General features: G+C 38.4%; 1 protein-coding gene and 1 long non-coding RNA gene across 4 annotated transcripts in view; one reads left to right on the top strand and one right to left on the bottom strand.

Annotated features, from left to right (window-relative positions):
* LOC138021975 (uncharacterized) overlaps positions 1-3237 on the bottom strand; it is a 3790-nt gene extending 553 nt beyond the window's left edge. The window contains exons 1-4 of one of the 2 annotated variants that reach the window (XR_011126495.1): positions 2983-3237; positions 1018-1101; positions 741-778; positions 126-143 (exon numbers count right to left, since the gene is read on the bottom strand). This is a non-coding gene — a long non-coding RNA (uncharacterized lncRNA). Of the gene's footprint in view, positions 1-125; positions 144-740; positions 779-1017; positions 1102-2982 lie in introns of those variants that run through there. The other variant, XR_011126492.1, reaches the window with a different exon arrangement.
* Positions 3238-3319: 82 nt separating this feature from the next.
* The window catches only part of LOC138021937 (delta-aminolevulinic acid dehydratase-like), a 17756-nt gene continuing 3575 nt past the window's right edge, over positions 3320-17500 (top strand). The window contains exons 1-8 of one of the 2 annotated variants that reach the window (XM_068868966.1): positions 3320-3459; positions 8710-8760; positions 9941-10037; positions 11660-11795; positions 12798-12881; positions 13912-14000; positions 15721-15776; positions 16895-16982. In XM_068868966.1, the coding sequence (XP_068725067.1) occupies positions 3344-3459; positions 8710-8760; positions 9941-10037; positions 11660-11795; positions 12798-12881; positions 13912-14000; positions 15721-15776; positions 16895-16982 (717 nt within the window). In that variant the 5' untranslated portion in view covers positions 3320-3343. Of the gene's footprint in view, positions 3460-5169; positions 6179-8709; positions 8761-9940; positions 10038-11659; positions 11796-12797; positions 12882-13911; positions 14001-15720; positions 15777-16894; positions 16983-17500 lie in introns of those variants that run through there. The other variant, XM_068868973.1, reaches the window with a different exon arrangement.

The following is a 17500-nucleotide window of genomic DNA, read 5'->3' as shown; positions in this document are numbered from 1 at the left end:
GCTAAATTTTAGAACTCTGGAAAATAACTTATCAGCAGCCGCAAAAACATGATTGCAATGAAAAGGTTGAGTGATCAGCATTTCCTATGCAAGGAAGCTCTAGTTATAGTAGAGCTCCAAGTTCATTCCATCATGAATTTCATCTGAGATTGCCAGTCAAGGTAAAAGAAATCCAACAATAACGTGATTATGCAAGACAGTCTCTGTTAGTACAACAAGATGCATTTGGCAAGATTAACGCACAAACTTGCCAACTGCCATGGGTCAAAAATCACTTTGATCCAACCGCCGTCCACAACCTTGAATAGCACTCTTCAAACCGCATGCCCCATAATATGTTTGCTGACTGTGACAGGAGCCCGCTGTGTCCTGCATATCCCTTTACAGTACACGTAATTTCACTGTTGTTAAGCGAGCCCACACAACATTAAGTATCACACCAGGATTCTGTCACTAAGTAACTGCCACGCATGCTCAAAACAGTGAGTATTGACCCATGGCAGGTCTCCTTTCCCTGTACTCTTCAGCCTAGTGAAGGTAAAAGAATAGAGAGACCTCTACTGGCAGAGAACAACGCAACATCCTCCCACCCAACATAACTCAGTGCCAGTGAAAGGATATGGGTTTAACTGGTTTTTTCCACATATCCTGCAGTCACCTTTGAAAAATACATCTCTTAGGAAATAATATCAATGATGTCCAGAAAGAAAAATAAATACAAACTATTTTTGGAAGGATACAGTCCTCTAGGGTTATGTGATCCTTAAATATGGTATACCTGGCAAGAGAAAAAAATGGATTGAATTGTTACATATAGCAGCATGGACTATTCCTATTTCCTACTTACTAACATGGTATCATATAATTAAAGACGCAATACCCTTTTTAAAGTTCTAAAACATTACATGGAGGAAATAAAAAATGCATGTATTGCATGCATTAATAAAGAACAATAACATTAAATTGGTCACTTTCGATACACAAATGACTTCTTTGGAACAAAAACAGAACACCTACCATTTCTTGAGCACTATCCTGTCCCATTTCGTTCCAGTTTGTGCTGCAATAAGTTTCTTCAAATCTCCTACTGTATCATCTGGACTAAGCAAGGAGTCAAAGATTCATACACTAGAAAAACCCTCACAATAAAGACTGGCTACTACTGCAACAAGCTAGTGGGCCAATGAGGATAAATCCCATCATATGTCCATAAGACAAAGCCATATTAATTTTATGTGTCATAGTTATATCACAGAAAAAAGAAGCAACATCTCCGTTTTTGTAACAGAATGAATGCTATTGCTAAATGAGTGATAATAATAATAATATTAGATTCAGTGTTGTTACCTTTTACAGGGCTGCATCTCCAGATAAAAAAAGAAATGTCATATGTTGAGGGGAGTGGCTCTTAACTACAGAAAGATAATGGTTGTTATAAACTTAAGGAAGCTTATTTGTTAAGAGCCCTACAAAAATCTTGCAGGGATGGTTCTATGAATTCAAGTAACTTTTTCAATGGAAATCTGATGAGCAGCATGTGTGGGGGGGGGGGGGGGGGAAACAAGCCTACAAAACTACAAAATAGCTGCATACTAGCGATCTCAGATGTCCGTTTACAGATCGTTGATTTCAGTCTGCGGTTTAAAAAATCTGCTCACATGATAACATTTTTTTGTCTGTGCAGTTTCGAAAATACTGATCACGTGGCGCTATTCCTTCGTTCTTCCCATGGTCGAGAAAAGAAAAAAACCTGAAGAAAAGTTTCCACCTGCTTCTTACCATATTTCCTCAGACAAGGGTGTTCCTGGGTTACCCACAATAGGCCGCTTTTACTTGCTGTCAACATTGTTTCGCGCTTTTCTCTTTGGGGAGAGCAACAGAAAATAGCGTCACGAGATCGGCAAGACCCCCTGGCTACTTCCCTGTTGAACACCCTTTGAACAAGTGGGATCTGGATCCAGCTGTTCGAAGGCTGGAGAACCTTATCCAGTCTAAGTGGATAAGTCACTTTCCAACAGTTTCAAAGAAAAAATTCACTATTTACTCACTAACTGTGATAATAGTACGCACACTCGTAGCACATCTAAGTATTAAAAGGAAAGGACGAAAACCTGGGCCAACGTTTAACGTGGAGTATACATGTATTTTATACTCTGGATAGCGACTTATCTACTGGATAAAGTTTATTATTAAATTCTCAACCTTGGATAATGCATTTCGCGTGCTCTGATTGGTTCACTCAATCTCGGTTATCAGCTCATATACCTTGGTTTGACCTTATATGGTAAATGACTGCGTTTAGCGTTGCTAAACTAAAAATGGTTTCGTCGGAATGCCAAATTTCTCTTTGAATAAACCCAAAAAGGAGAAAAAAAACTTTTTTTGTGGAAAGTTTGGATCAATTCCGACGTTTAGAAGTACGCGAAAAGGCAAGAAATGTTTTTGTGATGAGCCTGCGTCTGTCTGACAGCAAGGTATTACACAACATCGCATCAGTTCTCATCAAGTTTTTTTCGATTTCGCTCGGATTTGCTCGCTTTTTCCGCTCGTATTTCGTACTTCCAAATTTTTGGTGTTGAAGGAATTTAATAAAACAATTATTCCATTCGCGCTTGTTGGATATGAGACTGGTTATAGCGCTTATGGAATAATTGTTAAATATTTGGCCTTTGAACAACTGGGACTTAGACGATAGCCATATCACACTTCTTTATGTAAATTTAGCTGAAAAAGATACTTGCACTTGACGCGCACTTTCTTTCCAAGACGATCATTACAAGTAACCTCAATCATCCTGGAATGGTACCCTGTGGTGAGCATAAAAATCATTCATCGTTGCAATTCTACGAGCTTCCGGTAGCAAACAAGCTTGGAGAGTTTAAACTAGCAAGAACTCTGCAGATCGATGAGCGAGATGTTTGCATTGGAACTTGCATTTGATACAACATTTACCAAAACATTACCTGAACTGCGTGTACCTACTTTTCAACTCAGGAGTGACTCAGGAGTTACTTCCCCAAAGGTCCAAAACAGTCGATTGCTGTGCGTTTTACAAGTGCGTTATGTAAGGTATACGCATAATGTCCTAGTCTTCAACTTAACAGTCTTGACTTAAAAAGCTACAAAAACTGTAAAGCTAAATATAACAGTGATGGCGGTAATACTTTAACAGCATTAATGAATCCGTGAAATCTTCGGCAAAAATGAGAAGAAGTTGCTATGTATTCATATTACTGTAAAGTGAACTGAAGTTTCGTTAAGCTTACATGACCGTCTAGTCGAGAGGCCGCTGAGAAATAAGGTAGCAGGTTGTGTAAAACGTTACGAAAGATCCTTATCCAAAATGGCGTCCTGTCAGGGAAGTTTGCACGGTGGGTACAATCATCCCACGACAAGGAGCTGGCAGAGCACAAACACAGGGATCACCAGTGAGAACTTGATCTACCCACTTTTTATTTCGTATGTATATCGAACCTGTCTATTTAACAAATAGATTCCATGTTGCCGTGCGTCTGTTCAGTAATAGATCACAGATGACGTCAAAATGTGGTAAGAACAAAAAAATTGGCACGCGAGGCGATAGCCGAGTGTGTCACTGATGTTCTTACCACATTTTGACGTCTTCTGTGATCTATTACTGAACAGACCCACGGCAACATGGAATCTATTTGTTTTATGTAATAAAGAATTAAACTTTATTCGCATAAAAGCTGATGGTGACGTCAATCGTGCGTCTGTCCTCTAATATAGATCATAGGCAAGAACCAATCAAAATCTGTGAATAACTTGGGTTATTATATAAATATATATATGATTGCTGCTGCAAACAATAAGGGAAGTCCTTAGACTTCCTTGCTTAGTGGGAAATTATACCGGTCAACTCGCCTACGTTCAAATAGACCTTTTCACGGTTTCTGACGCCATATTGGTGGGGGGAAAACACAGCTTAAATTATAGTGAATGAATGGGAATTTTGCTGACTTCGACCCATTTTAAATCCTTCAAGGTCCGACAATTGTGGATAGCGAGAATACGTCTCAAAAAGCACTTCTATTGAGATTATTCTTGTAAAGTATGACGATCAGAATCAAGCTACAACGACCGTAAACGAAATTTGTAAATTTCATATAAACCCTTGTAAACAAAATTATGTAAATTCCCGCGAAATTTGAAGCGACACGAGGAGATTTCTTATATCCAATTTTCAGATGTGTGCCTGGTGCAATGATCTAATGCACCTATCAATGTTAAGCTGCTGGGGGGGAGGCCGGGCATAAACGGGGGATTTGAACTCAGATCAGTTTTTCTGTTCAAATGCGCAGCCCCAGGGAAGTCATCCTGGGTCAAAAAAGTGCAAATTCCTCACCCCAGGAGCATTATTGTTGGTCAAAAGAGTGCAAATTCTCCAACCCCATCTTCCTCCCAAAAATACATAGGTAAAAAAGAAAAGAAGAAATAGGGACAGAAATTATACATTTTATTTTTTAAAAGGTAACAAAGCAATGACTTCAAAATGTAATATCTGCTATAATGGAAAATTGTCATGTACAGTGTAAATCCATAGTTCATCTGAAAAGTATATTAAAATTTTGAGGACTGTCTCAACTGATACTACTAAACAAGACAGTACAACAGGGAAATTCTATTATCTTTTCATGAACTGTTATGCTACTTTTGTTTACTTGAATTGCCATCCTTTTATTGCTCATGGCCATTATTTATATTTCATCACTAAGACAACAACAGCTCTCGTCGGACTGAACAAGAACCTAAATATTAAATTTAATTAAATACATTTATTATGCTTTTGAATTCAATCAAGCATACACAACTTGAACGAAGAAAACTCGTGAATATTCAGACATATGCAAAAAGTAATTCCAAAATAACAGTACTACCGGTATTTTTCAGTCTTTCTCGGTCATTCAAGATGGCGGTCAGCCAAGATGACGTCTGTGGACCCCACTCTTCTAAGGGTTAAAGTCAAAAGTCCCGACTGCCGGAACTCAACGAATGATCAAAAGTCCCTTTGCAGACTTGTAACGTCAAATCCCCCTCCTATGACCGGCCTCCCCCCCAGCGGCTTAACATTGATAGGTGCATAATTTTCCGTCAAGTGAATGATATTAATAAAATGACTAAAGTATTTTAAAATTTTTGAAATCTCCCTTTCTGTAACCTACATTTCCTACGGGGGGTAGGGTACGGCTATACAATTAGGCTACCTTTCTGCAGTGGAGTTATATACTGGTAGGTTTGAATTCAGCAAAAGTCCCATCCATTCACCATAATTTAAGCCGCATTTTCCCCCCAACCAATATGGCGTCATAAACAGGGAAAAGGTCTATTCGCCTACGTCAACTTGCCTATGCATACTGGTGAACTCGCCTATGCAGGCAAGTTTGATCACTAGCATGGGTGAGTTTGCTGTTAGTTTCATGACAAATGAAAAACTTAGTTTGGTTCATTCAATCAAACTAAACAAGTTCGGTTCCATCAATTCAGTGAATTTAACTTTCAATCGATGCCAAAAAGAGTGCAAAGGACTACTAAGTGTCACAAGCACCACCATGTTTATTTCAAGTAATGCCTAAGTTCCATGACAATTAATGCACACGAAGCAAGCAAGTTTAGCTTGGCACCTTCAATTCAATGAACTACTTTCAAGTGACTCTAAAGCCAGTTCAAATTCTATAGAATACTACTAATGACCACTCAGGGCTCAGTCATTATTTGCTTGTTGGTTTCCTCAGAGGTAAATGTGCAGTTTCCTCAGGTGATTGCAAAGGATGGTAAATGTTAATTTTATTTATTTATTTGCTATTTCGATCCAAGATAATGTAATAAAAACCTGCATCGGACATTTTCAAGGCATCATCCAGTTTTATAACTTGCGATTCTGTACATAGCGAAATTCTTCAAAGCGAAACCTTAACTGATTTATCAAGATGTTCTCATGCATTGATTGCGGAAGTGAAGTCCATGTGCACCAGGAGCCCTTTGAATGCGACGTTTGCAGCTTTTGGCAGCAGTGCATTTGCGGTACTGGTATAGATTGTGCTACTTACTGTAACATGGTTCAGGCTGGTGGAATGCCGTGGTTTTGTTTCGCATGCCACAAACATGTCAATGAAACCGACGATTTTGTCCCGGAGACCGGAAGTACTTGACTTGTCCGGTAAGTTTGTGTAAGGTTCATAATAATCATTCGCCTTCCTAGTTTGATACCTTTTCCACTTCAGTACATGTATAGTAAGTGCTGTTACGCAGTACGTCAGATGGCATGTGTTGTCATGAAAGTAATGCAATTTCACCTCACGGAGCATTCCCTTTCAACACACTCTGCTAGTTGTATCAATCCAAGTCAAATATTTAAAGTCATTTAATTTTAAATACCTGATTTACAGCCCTTTTGCTACATGAGCTAGCAGATAAAAACTTCCCTCAAGTTATCATGTTATCAATTCTCAAAACCTTTACTCTTCACTCGAAATTGAAGAAATTGGATTTTGTTCACTCTTGGGTTAACACTGTACTGTAGAAGAACTTGAATGCTGTGTCCAGCCCTCCCAAAACCAGAAAACATTGTTAGAGAGGCTCTGTGAACCACCTCTGCCAACAACTCAGACCAGAAGACCATGGTGATTTGAATTTCTGCATAGAAGAAGATGGAATCCCTCCAGGATTCTACAAAGGGGAGGTCAAAGTAAAGAGCCGACAATATCTTCTTTTTGCGACAGATAACCAGCTCACACAGCTCGTGGCTAGCAAGTCCCGGTATGTGGATGGTGCGTTTAATTTTAAGCTGGTCAGCCACCCTTTTCAATGGTGTCGTGTCCTTCAGTCAAAATTGCACGAGCAATGGGAAGAATATTACCAGACAAGAAGAAAGAGAGCAAGGCAACTCCTGAAATCCTGTTCTATACTGTACTAGCCTACCATTAGCTTTACCCTCCCCCTGAAAGAAAAATGGGAGCAGTGGGTAGGGTACAGCTACACATACATGTAGGATAATATTGTACAGGCTAACCTGTGTACAGATTAGCACTGTTGCACACAGCAGCAAAACAGCTCCTTTAGGAGCCAACCAAAAGCAATAAAAGTCATGACCAAATAATACCAATAAAATAGATTATTCCAGTCTCTAATTTTCTGTGTGCTTGTCTGTCAGGTTTATGCATTTTAGGTACGCCAACAGTAACATATGCAAACACAAAGGAACTCGTCCCCAGGGTCTTTTTGCTTTTCCAATTATCATCAGTTGAATTTTCATAAGGCATCACAAAATCAGGCCAAGGAAGAAAGTAATCTCTGAACTGTCCATAGATCACATTTTTCAACGCATATCACGTCAACGTGCAAGTCTTGGTATTTTCCATTTTGCATCATATCCAATGTATGCCAGAGCTTCGCTGATACTCATTGTTTAAGTGTTAAATTAATCAATATCCCCAGCTCTCGTTGAGTGCTAGAAATTAAAAGAAAAAGTTTGACGTTTCTTGGGTGGAGTCGCCTACATCGTGCAGTCATCTCGCCTATGTAGGCGAGTTGACCAAGGTGTAGGCAAGTTCGGAAGTAGGCGAGTTTGAACGTAGGCGAGTTGACTTATATTATACACTTAGTGGTACAGCGTATGTGCCTCTAGGAATACAGGTCTTTCCGCCCCAGAGTTGATCCACTCCACAGTATTCTAACCTTGTATGGTAGCTAACCAACCCTAATCCTAAAATCAATGCTTAGACCTAATCACAGAAATAAGTGCTTAGACACAATACGTGGGGCAGATAAACTCAGGGGTGGAACGACCGGTTACTGTCTCTAGCTGTTAGCTTTGGTGTAAGATAGCACTCATCATCATCAGGTTGAGTTTCCTCCGAAAGTGCCTGAACTAAAAACTTAGAGAATACAGTGCTACTGATTTCCCTCTCATGGAATAACAAAAAGCTCATATCGTATTGTGTCTTGTGATCTACAAAAGCTTTTCTACTATCACTGTATACATGTACATGTAGACCTGAATTCTATAGTCACTTCACAACAAGAGACGATTTGCCCTGTGTTGCATAATACATCTTATCTCTTCAATGGATCACAGTGCCTCTGTGTAGTGAGTCAACAAACATTTCTCTCCAACAACACCAGGCTGTATGCAGATACATAACCGAGTGCTGCAGACAGTGCCAAGCTACTTTTATTCCACTGGCTCTAATGTTTAAAGACAGCAGCTTTAATTCCCCACTTTTTTTCCCGTGGACCTAGCCCTTCTTATAGTGATCCAGATTGAAGATCTTTGCTTACAATACCAGGAAAACCTTGTAGCTCACCATACACTTGACTGTGGCATTCTTGTTCCAGGAGAAAATAGTAGTTTTTTGGGTGAAAGCTCATTTATCCCCTGTACGTCCTGACAGTTTCTTAATTACTGATGCAGCTTTGAATATTGGAAGTATAGGCAAGCATTGCAGATAATAATAAAAAAACCAAGCTTTTTGCAATGGGAGGTACAGCTATGGCTTGCACAGTACATGCAACATGTTAACCCATGGACACTGCAAACACCCTAGGATGCCCCAGGTTGACGAATAAAATTATCTGGCACTAGACAGAGTAAAATCTGTGAAGTCTTACTCCCAGGGGTCAATGGGTTTAGGGTTAGGGATATATAGTTTTTGACTGCTTAATTATTTAAAAGTTATGCTATCTTTGTAGAGATGATGATAATGCATATGAAGAAATTTCAAGCCTCCCTGGCCAGTACAGGTGAATTGTATTGTAAATGCTTTAGAACATGTGAACAGTAAATTAAGAAGTTTGCGAGTTTGGTGTTAAGCAATCACTTTTGAAACTGGAAGGGCAACGGTGAATTACAGTGTATTCTGTTCCAGCTACAGTGGAATCTTATTAATGATGTATAGTGTATGGATTTGCAACTCTGGCAAAAACTGGTATACAAGGGCTGGCAACAACCCCAGGGTTAAAAGTTGCCACTGACAACCTAAAAGTGTTACCATTGGGTTGAAAGTGTTTTAAACCCAGAGATTAGGTATGATGTACCTTGATGAAGTTTGATCATCTGGATTAGAGTTGGTGGTTAAAGTGCCCCTCTGACCAAAAAATCAATTCATATTTTTTTTGGATTTCAAAACTATGTTAACAAAACACTAAATGACCCACGTTTTAAGCTTTGATTTCAAAAAGACACCTCTTTATTTTAACTGTAATTTTCCTATTTAATGGTCCGCCATTACTAACATTATGTTCTTGAGAGAGCTGGATCGAGGAGAAAATGACGTCAAAGGCTCACTAGTTTAAGAATGCAATACGTGTGTATGCCACAGAATTAATATGCAGCACGGAGGTTTTGGGCTTTCAGACTTTTAAACTCACGCTTTGCATATATAATAAGCTGCGTTCACACGCTGAAATTTTAAGCTAGTGAGCCTCTGATGTCACTTTTCCCTGGATCCAACCGTCTGAGGTCCAATCCCTCAGTTTTGAATGTGAGTAATGGCGGACCGTGAAATCCAAAACTTACACTCAAAGTAAACGGCCTTTGGATAAAAATCAAAGCTCAAACCAGTCAGGTGTTAAGGAAGTGGTTTTTTTGATCACATGCAGGGGCACTTTCATGCTTCAACAGCCTTATAAAGGGAACTTTATCATGTACATCAAATGAAAGTATTTCTCAGTAGATGGTTAAACTGTGTAGTAAGATAAGAATAAAATATGTAAATGTGTTTGATATTAAGTTAATTACTATTTTATTCTTATCGTTTAATAATTAATGTGTAAATGCATGAGACTGTGTGTCATGTGTTCCAAAAACTATTTATTATAACCTTGAGAATTGATTAAAGTGACAATAATGATTAAATACAAGGACTTGTAGAGTAGCTCTCCAAAAGTCTTTCTGAAATTCACATACTGTTCTCGCTTTTAGAATGGGTGTCAACAACATGGAGAAGGTTGTGTCACCCCTTGTGGAGAACGGACTCAAGGCAGTATTACTGTTTGGAGTTGTGACAAAACTGGATAAGGTTAGGGTTTAGGATATATAATTAATTACCTCACATATCACAAAGTTTCATGGTGGTTTACAAACTTAAGTGTTCTTTCTCTGGGGTGAGATTGGAGGTCAGCTTGTAAAGGCACCTCTGGCAGCTGCTATCAGTCCATATAATTTTTGATCTAATCCACCCACCCACCCATTCAACCCATGCATGTACATGTTTGTGAAAGGAGGACAGACCACAACACTGGGGGTCTCCCCCCTGCTCTTCATGAACAGTGTGTGGACTCCATAACACCCCACAGTGTTGATTAACAGTAAAGTTTGTGAGACTGAGGGTCTATGATTTATAGTCCTTAAATTATTATAATTATCTTGAAAGACTTGAACGTTTAACCATTTCAATGCAGGTGATAATGATGGAAGCATTTTCTTCTCAGTTATGCATTTATCAATGTTAAGCATGAGGATGGGGGGGGGGGGGCATATGTGGGGCATTTGACTTTTCAGAATAATTTTTGGTCAAAATCCCCATCGTGGGGCCCCAACATTTGGTCAAATCAGATCAAATATCCCCACCTTGGGGAAGTAATATCCCAGGCCTGTTCTACAGGCGCTCATGATCCTTAAGAGAGGCATTCTCCTAGTCAATGGATAGCAAATATTTAATAGAATTCCACCGCTTGATTCTCTGATGAAAAGCGAGTTGATATTATCAACAATCCACACAATCCCCACAAAGTAAGGTGTTCCATCAATTTATGTGCTTACCTCAGACTATTAAAAACAGCCTTCTTTCAGGGCTTTAGCCGTGCTACTTTAATTCCAAGATGGTCGGCACACAGACAAGCACATAGGACGATGTGACTGGGTCCCATTCCTCTATGCAAAAATAGCAAACATCCCCACCCTGGGACTCACATTCTTTGTCAAATTCCCAAGGGTGGGGAGGGCAATAAAAGTCAAATGCCCCCCATATGCCCAGGGTCCCCCCCTAGGGCTTAACATCGATACATGCATTATTTTAAGATCCTGAGTGTTGGTCCAGCCAGAGTCAAACTCTGCACCTCTCGCATGGCACCCCGGTGCTCAACCAACTGAGCCACACTTTCTCAATGTTTTTTTGTAGGCTTTAGAAATTGAGGGATTGCAATGGTGAGACAAGAAGTTAAAAAAAGTTTGGCTACCTGTTTGGGTTAGGGGGCGGGAAGCCTTCCATGACACAAAGAAAGGGTATAGTTGTGCTTTATTATCATCCTTCTGATATCCATTTTGCAAAGAGGAACATTTTTGTGTGTAACTTGGTTAGAGAGTGGAAAGAATCATTGGTCAAACTATTAAGTTATAGAGGGGCACATTTATCTATGGCGACTTCTCCCATTCACCAACTCCCCTCCCCAAAAATATATGGACCGGGTTCTTATCAGCGCGTTGGGACATTCCCAGAACCCACTGCATTACTGACTGTTTTATTAAATAAATGTCTTTGTTAACCCATTGACTCCCAGGGGTTCCCCATTGACAAGTAAAATCGTCTGGCGTTAGACAGAGTAAAATATTAAGTCTGGCCGGTTTAGGCCGGTTTGGACATCAAAGCGTTAAATATTAATAATTATTTAAAATTGCCAATAATTTTTATTGATTTCTCAGAGTGACCATGGTCACAATGCAGATAGTGACAAATCGCCTGTGATTGTAGCCACAAAGAAACTCAGATCCATGTACTCTGACCTACTTATTTGCTGTGATGTTTGCCTGTGTCCATACACTGGCCATGGGCATTGTGGTATGGAATTTTCAGGATTTTAAAACAAGTATTTTTTTATTTATTATAACTTTGTGCAATTGGTTGGTCAACACAGAAAGCTGTTTTAAGCTTTAACTACATGTAACTTTCAAAAACAAATATCTTAAAGTGCAGCTTTAGTACCCTAATAACAGTACTTGCACTTGTGATGTGATGTATTTAGGGAAAGCTGTAGATTTCTCAGAATACACTGTTAGTAGTAAAACATTCTTCTAAACACTGTAATTTTACATGCAATTGATTACCTAGTAAATTAAATTTCACCCTTTATAGTTTATGAAACTGGAAACTTTTACTCAACGATAATGTGCATACAATGTAACAAGAACAAGGAAATTGTGAAGAAAAGTGTAACATGATCTTTTAATTTAAATAATTAATGAAATGCATAATATGATTGTCTTCATTAATGATTTTTAAGTGTTATTGGTTATTGTCTTTAAGTTTTGAAGTTCATTCAGGCATGGCATGAAGGTCAACTCCTTTCAATATGTTGGAAATAATGCTTTAAGAAAGAGTAAGAATTTAGGCAAACAATCTACTTCCGTTGCAACAGGACCTTTCATCTTCTCTAAAGACTTAAGTGTGTTTGCATCCCAAAAGCAAATAAGAGTTTTATTTGTTTTCAGAGAAAGAAGTGAATTTATCTTAACTGGGTACATCACTTACTGTATTACATGTGGTCGTAAATTAAGGCTCTTCCATTTTCTTTCCTTTCTTTTGTTTATTATTTTTTTCTCATCTTCATCGTCTTTCTATTCTAAAAGTGTGCAGGGAGCCAAGTAAGAAACCGTACATGTAGCTTTTCAGCTTGCTCTTTATCATTTCTGAAAATAATTTTTTTTCTCTTAGTGCTATTATAATTACGATTGTCTGTTATTTAAAAAGAACTAATTAAATTAATAAATTAAATTAAACTTTAAAATTTGCAACTTAAATTCAACCATCTTACTGTAACAAAATAATTAATGTCCTCATCAGGCATTCTCAACAAGGATGGTTCTATCAATAATGTGGAAAGTATCAAACGGTTGGCTGAAGTATCTTTGGCTTATGCTAAGGAAGGTATGTCCACTCAAAAAGTGTCCAGCTTATTAACTTTTTCAGACACACAACTGTGCGCCAAGTCAAGCCAAGCCAACCATGCAGTCTGAGCTTTATTAACACCAAAATGTAATAACTACGTGCATTATAACAGGAGTTATCGAAAATCATGGACACCTGTCATCCTAAAAAAGGGGTGTCTTGAAAACAAAGACCCCTAAGACCGTAAGATTCGAAAACGAAGAAAGTAACCCAAAACCCTCAATTTAGCTAACCCTAGGAATAAAAACCAACTTAAGGCCTAGTTAGGCTTAAGGTTAGGCAAATTGAGGGTTTTGGGTTACTTTCTTCATTTTCGAGTCTCAGGGTCTTAAGGGTCCTTGTTTTCAAGACACTCCTAAAAAGGTTACAAGGCTGCACTGAAAAGACTCATGGAGATTGGGTGGGAGGGGCAGGTCAGGCAATGGCGGATGGCAAAAAACAATGGAGCCATCAACATACCATGTGACCCGAAGACCCCCCACACACTGGGCCCCATTCGCCGAACTGTGTGAGAAAAACATTTTCACTTTACTTGTTCCTCAGCCAGCAGAAAAACTCACTTTCCTCCTAAGATTGACACTTACAATGTAAGATCTACTGTAATGCCAGATCATCTTTGACTACTTGTCAATGAGGACTTTTCTGGGGGTGAAAGGGGTAAGCCCTTTACTGATTTGTACATCGCTCTTCTACTCAAAGTCTCTATGAGACACCTCATTGATAAAATGGGATATATATTATTATAATACTACAACTTTTAAGGTGGTTCAAACCAGTTTCAACAGTTATTAGAAGGATTGACACTACAACACTTTATCAGGTAACTGCAATGTTTTTGTACCATGTGAGTTAGGGTTAGGGTTACGGTTAGGGTTACTTTTCAAAAGGTAAAACAATGACCTGCAACAAATGACCTGTGGACTGTGCCCTTTTTTTTTAGAAAAGCTGCCATTAGAGTGTAGGTTTCCAACTTTTAATTTCAAGGATTGAGACCTTATTCGTTTTGTAGGATGCCATGTTATAGCCCCATCAGACATGATGGATAACAGGGTAGCAGCTATTAAGGATATTCTGCACAAGAATGGTTTTGGAGGGAAAGTGAGTGTAGTTTTTGTGTTCACATCTAAGGCATTGTCAGTGTCTGGCAATCTGGTGGCTTAAAGTGCATTGGATAAGTGGAGCACGTACTTGAAATTCACTGTACTTTTTAGCTGGTGCTTATAAGCAAGTAATTTCAACTAGCTGAAGTCCCCAAGAACATTACTGTAACAGTAAGGAAAAATTGGGAGGAACTCATGTCTCTAGAGCAAAACCCTATTCCACTATCCCAATCTTTGAGGACCTTTGAAAGAACTTCAATAATAATCATGCCCTTGTAAAGATTCTAGATAAAACGAATAAAATACCCCAAAACCTTCAATTTGGCTAACCCTAGGCCTAAAAACCAACTTTAGACCTAGTTAGGCCTAGGGTTATCCAAATTGAGGGGTTTGGGGTACTTTATTTGTTTCTGAGTTTTCGGGGTTTAGGGTCTTCGTTTTCGAGACACTCATTAACAACTTGTAGGTGTATTCAGCAAGATCCTTAAAATAATTAATATTTTATTAATAGATGATATTTACATGTATATCTGTTATGACTAGGACTGTTCCTTTGAAAAAATTTATTGCTCCTAAGGCCATCCCCTTCTTTTTCTCCGTTTCGCGTCGTCCGACCGACCCAAATTTTGGGCATTTTCCAAAAAAAAAAAGTTAGCGACGTTTTTAAGCCATTTTTATGTCACACAGGAGTTTCAGTGGTTGATCCTTTTTCCCACGCTGTCTTAATTTTGCCACAACATCCGCCAACTTTTCCGCCATATTGATTTTGGGTTCACGTCTTGTTTTCCTGGCTCCACAGATATCATGATGCCGGGGTACCAGGCGATTCCAAGAATGCTTATGATTTTTTTTTAGGTTTTTTTTTTCAATCTGACCGACCGACCCAATATCAGGAAACGCATTCGACGGTAAACAAAAAAAAGGGGATGGCCTAACAGGAGGCAAGCAAGCTTGTGGGCTCGATAATACTATACATCTACATGATTGTACTTCAAGTACTAAATTTACAGCTTTTGAACCATGGGATAACTGTATGTGCATTAATATACAATATATTAAGGAGGTGTGTTTTTTTAGACTGGTAAAATTCAGGGTTCTCATTAGAATTTTTAGCAGCCATTGCTATGCTATTTTCAGCCATAACATTGCAACTGATTGACAAACTGATCTACTTGATAGGGACAGTTTCAAAGCCGTAACACTTACAAGTGATGATCCACTTGTGACAGATGTTACGGGTTACGGGTTCAAAATGAGAACCCTGTAAATACAGTTACAGTTTAATTTGTAAGTGAAATGATAATTGAGTAATAATAATTATTATTTATTTGTCTGTTGAAGTTCAGATTCCCTTCAAAGGACCTTCAGGAGCTTTCATTTGACCTGTTAACCAGGCTAAAAGCTTACCATCTCATTACAATCATATTATTCTTTCTATCCTTAAAATTCTCTCAAAGTCATAAAATATCTTTTACAAGAAAGTTGAGGACCCTCAATGATCTTGCCTTGATAACACTTTCAGTGGATCCTTTTGAGATCTCCATGAAGATGTTACTAGACTGTTTGCTACAAAACTGTACCAAGTTGATCACCATGCTCTGTCATAAGAGAGACCTTGAAACAGAATTTTGAATCATTCATACCGTATTATAATAATAAAAAATAATAAGGGTGATGATGATGATACTAGCCTTATTATGAAAACCCTTTCTCACTAGGTTGCAGTCATGAGCTACAGTGCAAAGTTTGCCTCCAGTTTTTATGGGCCTTTCAGGTTAGCAAATGGTAGATATTATTTTAGTCAATCCTTATCCACTTAATTTTTAGACTAATATTTTTTATTTTGAACAAGTTCATCCTTTACCAGGTAAAACTAGAGACCTTTAAATTTGTGTATGGATAGGGGTTTCCTGTTCTTACCTTGAAATAATGCTGTAGTTTTGTTGCCTATGGCCATTGAACATGAAGCAATGAGGGCTCTACAATGGCATACAATAGCTACAATGTATCATATGACCAAAAGTGATCTACAATGACCTACAGTGATCTATAATGATCCACAATGAACATCAATGGCCTATTAAATGGCTTACAATCAAAGAGAAAGACAAAAGAGGATCAGGGTGAAGAGTTTGGTGAGCAGAAAACATCCATTGTGCGTTATTGGATTTTAATCCATTGCATGACCACAAATGACGACAGCAATTACGCACGTGGCCTTGAAGGCAGGAAAAAACTGCGAAAAGGCCCTTGCATGGTTTTCCTTAATGTTTTAAAGCTAAAATGAAAATGTACTAATATCAAGGCTTCACTTGGCAACGATCAAATCTTAATGAGAGCCGGGAAAAAATTAAGAGAAGATTAAAAGTTATTCTTCCCAAAATGTTTTCTTTGGTTCAGCGTACACAATGAAAATTTTCAACTTGCTCAGCAACGAGGTTTTGATTGGTTCAAAGCACCGAGTGGAATGTTTTTAACCTTTGTACTGCAAACATGCTACAGTGCCCTCAGAGCTGCAAAATAATTCTAGCTCATTGTCGGTCATTGTAGATAATATTGTAGGTCATTCCTTGTTTTAGTAACTATGGAAAAAATTGGCCAATTTTTTTAAGTTTGGAGACGTCCTCTGAAAGTTGCCAAAAGTTAAATACCAATAGCTCTTTGTGTATCATCTCAGTAAGTTGTCAGGAATGTTATACTTGTGAGCTGGATTACTAAAACATAAGATTTTATATGACACAGACATCACACAGTTGGATGCAAACAAAGGAGTTCTTGACAAATTCATCCATTACAATCAATCAAGAACATTAATTTTTTCCTTGGCAAACTGAGCTGATAAAGAAATAAAGGTACATGTAATATATATTAAAAATGCTGTTTCATTGCCAGAGATGCAGCCAAAAGTGCACCAGCCTTTGGTGACAGGAGATGTTATCAGCTGCCACCAGGAGCTAAAGGTCTTGCAGCTAGAGCTGTGGTAAGCTAATCATTAATAATTTGGATGTGGACCAAACAAAGTGAAGATTCCAAGTCTTAAGAAAGTTCACCGTGATTATTCCTTGTCACATGTGATGAATTTTGGCCTCTCCAAACATTCTACAAGTCTATACACTGTCGAAACATTCATTGAGGAGAAGAGAGCTTTTAGAGATGCCAAGAAACTTGCCAAGGGATTTTTTCTCCAAGTATTAAAACTCTGTTCAGTACCTGCCACCCAGCAAATTAGATGTAATTTTGCTTGCTACTACGGAAACTGCCAATCTGTGGAATGGGCCCGAATTACCAAGTCCACTTTCATTAAAAATTTTCAAATTCATTTCCCTCGGGCTTAAGGTGTATTGTAACGACTGCAACTATGGAAAAACGTGTTATCTCTGTTTTCTTTCAATTGGCAATCGTAGAAAAACTTCCTTTGAAGAACCCATTGTGAAGTCTCCCCCTTTTCTGATAATGTCTTGTATAATCTTCATTCTCGAGTCTTCTCCAAGAGCTTTT

This window comes from Montipora capricornis, chromosome 2 (genome assembly GCF_036669925.1).
Source record: "Montipora capricornis isolate CH-2021 chromosome 2, ASM3666992v2, whole genome shotgun sequence".
NCBI lineage: Eukaryota > Metazoa > Cnidaria > Anthozoa > Scleractinia > Acroporidae > Montipora > Montipora capricornis.
The sequence above is the reverse complement of the archived record's forward strand: the minus strand, read 5'-3'. Positions and strand labels throughout refer to the sequence as shown.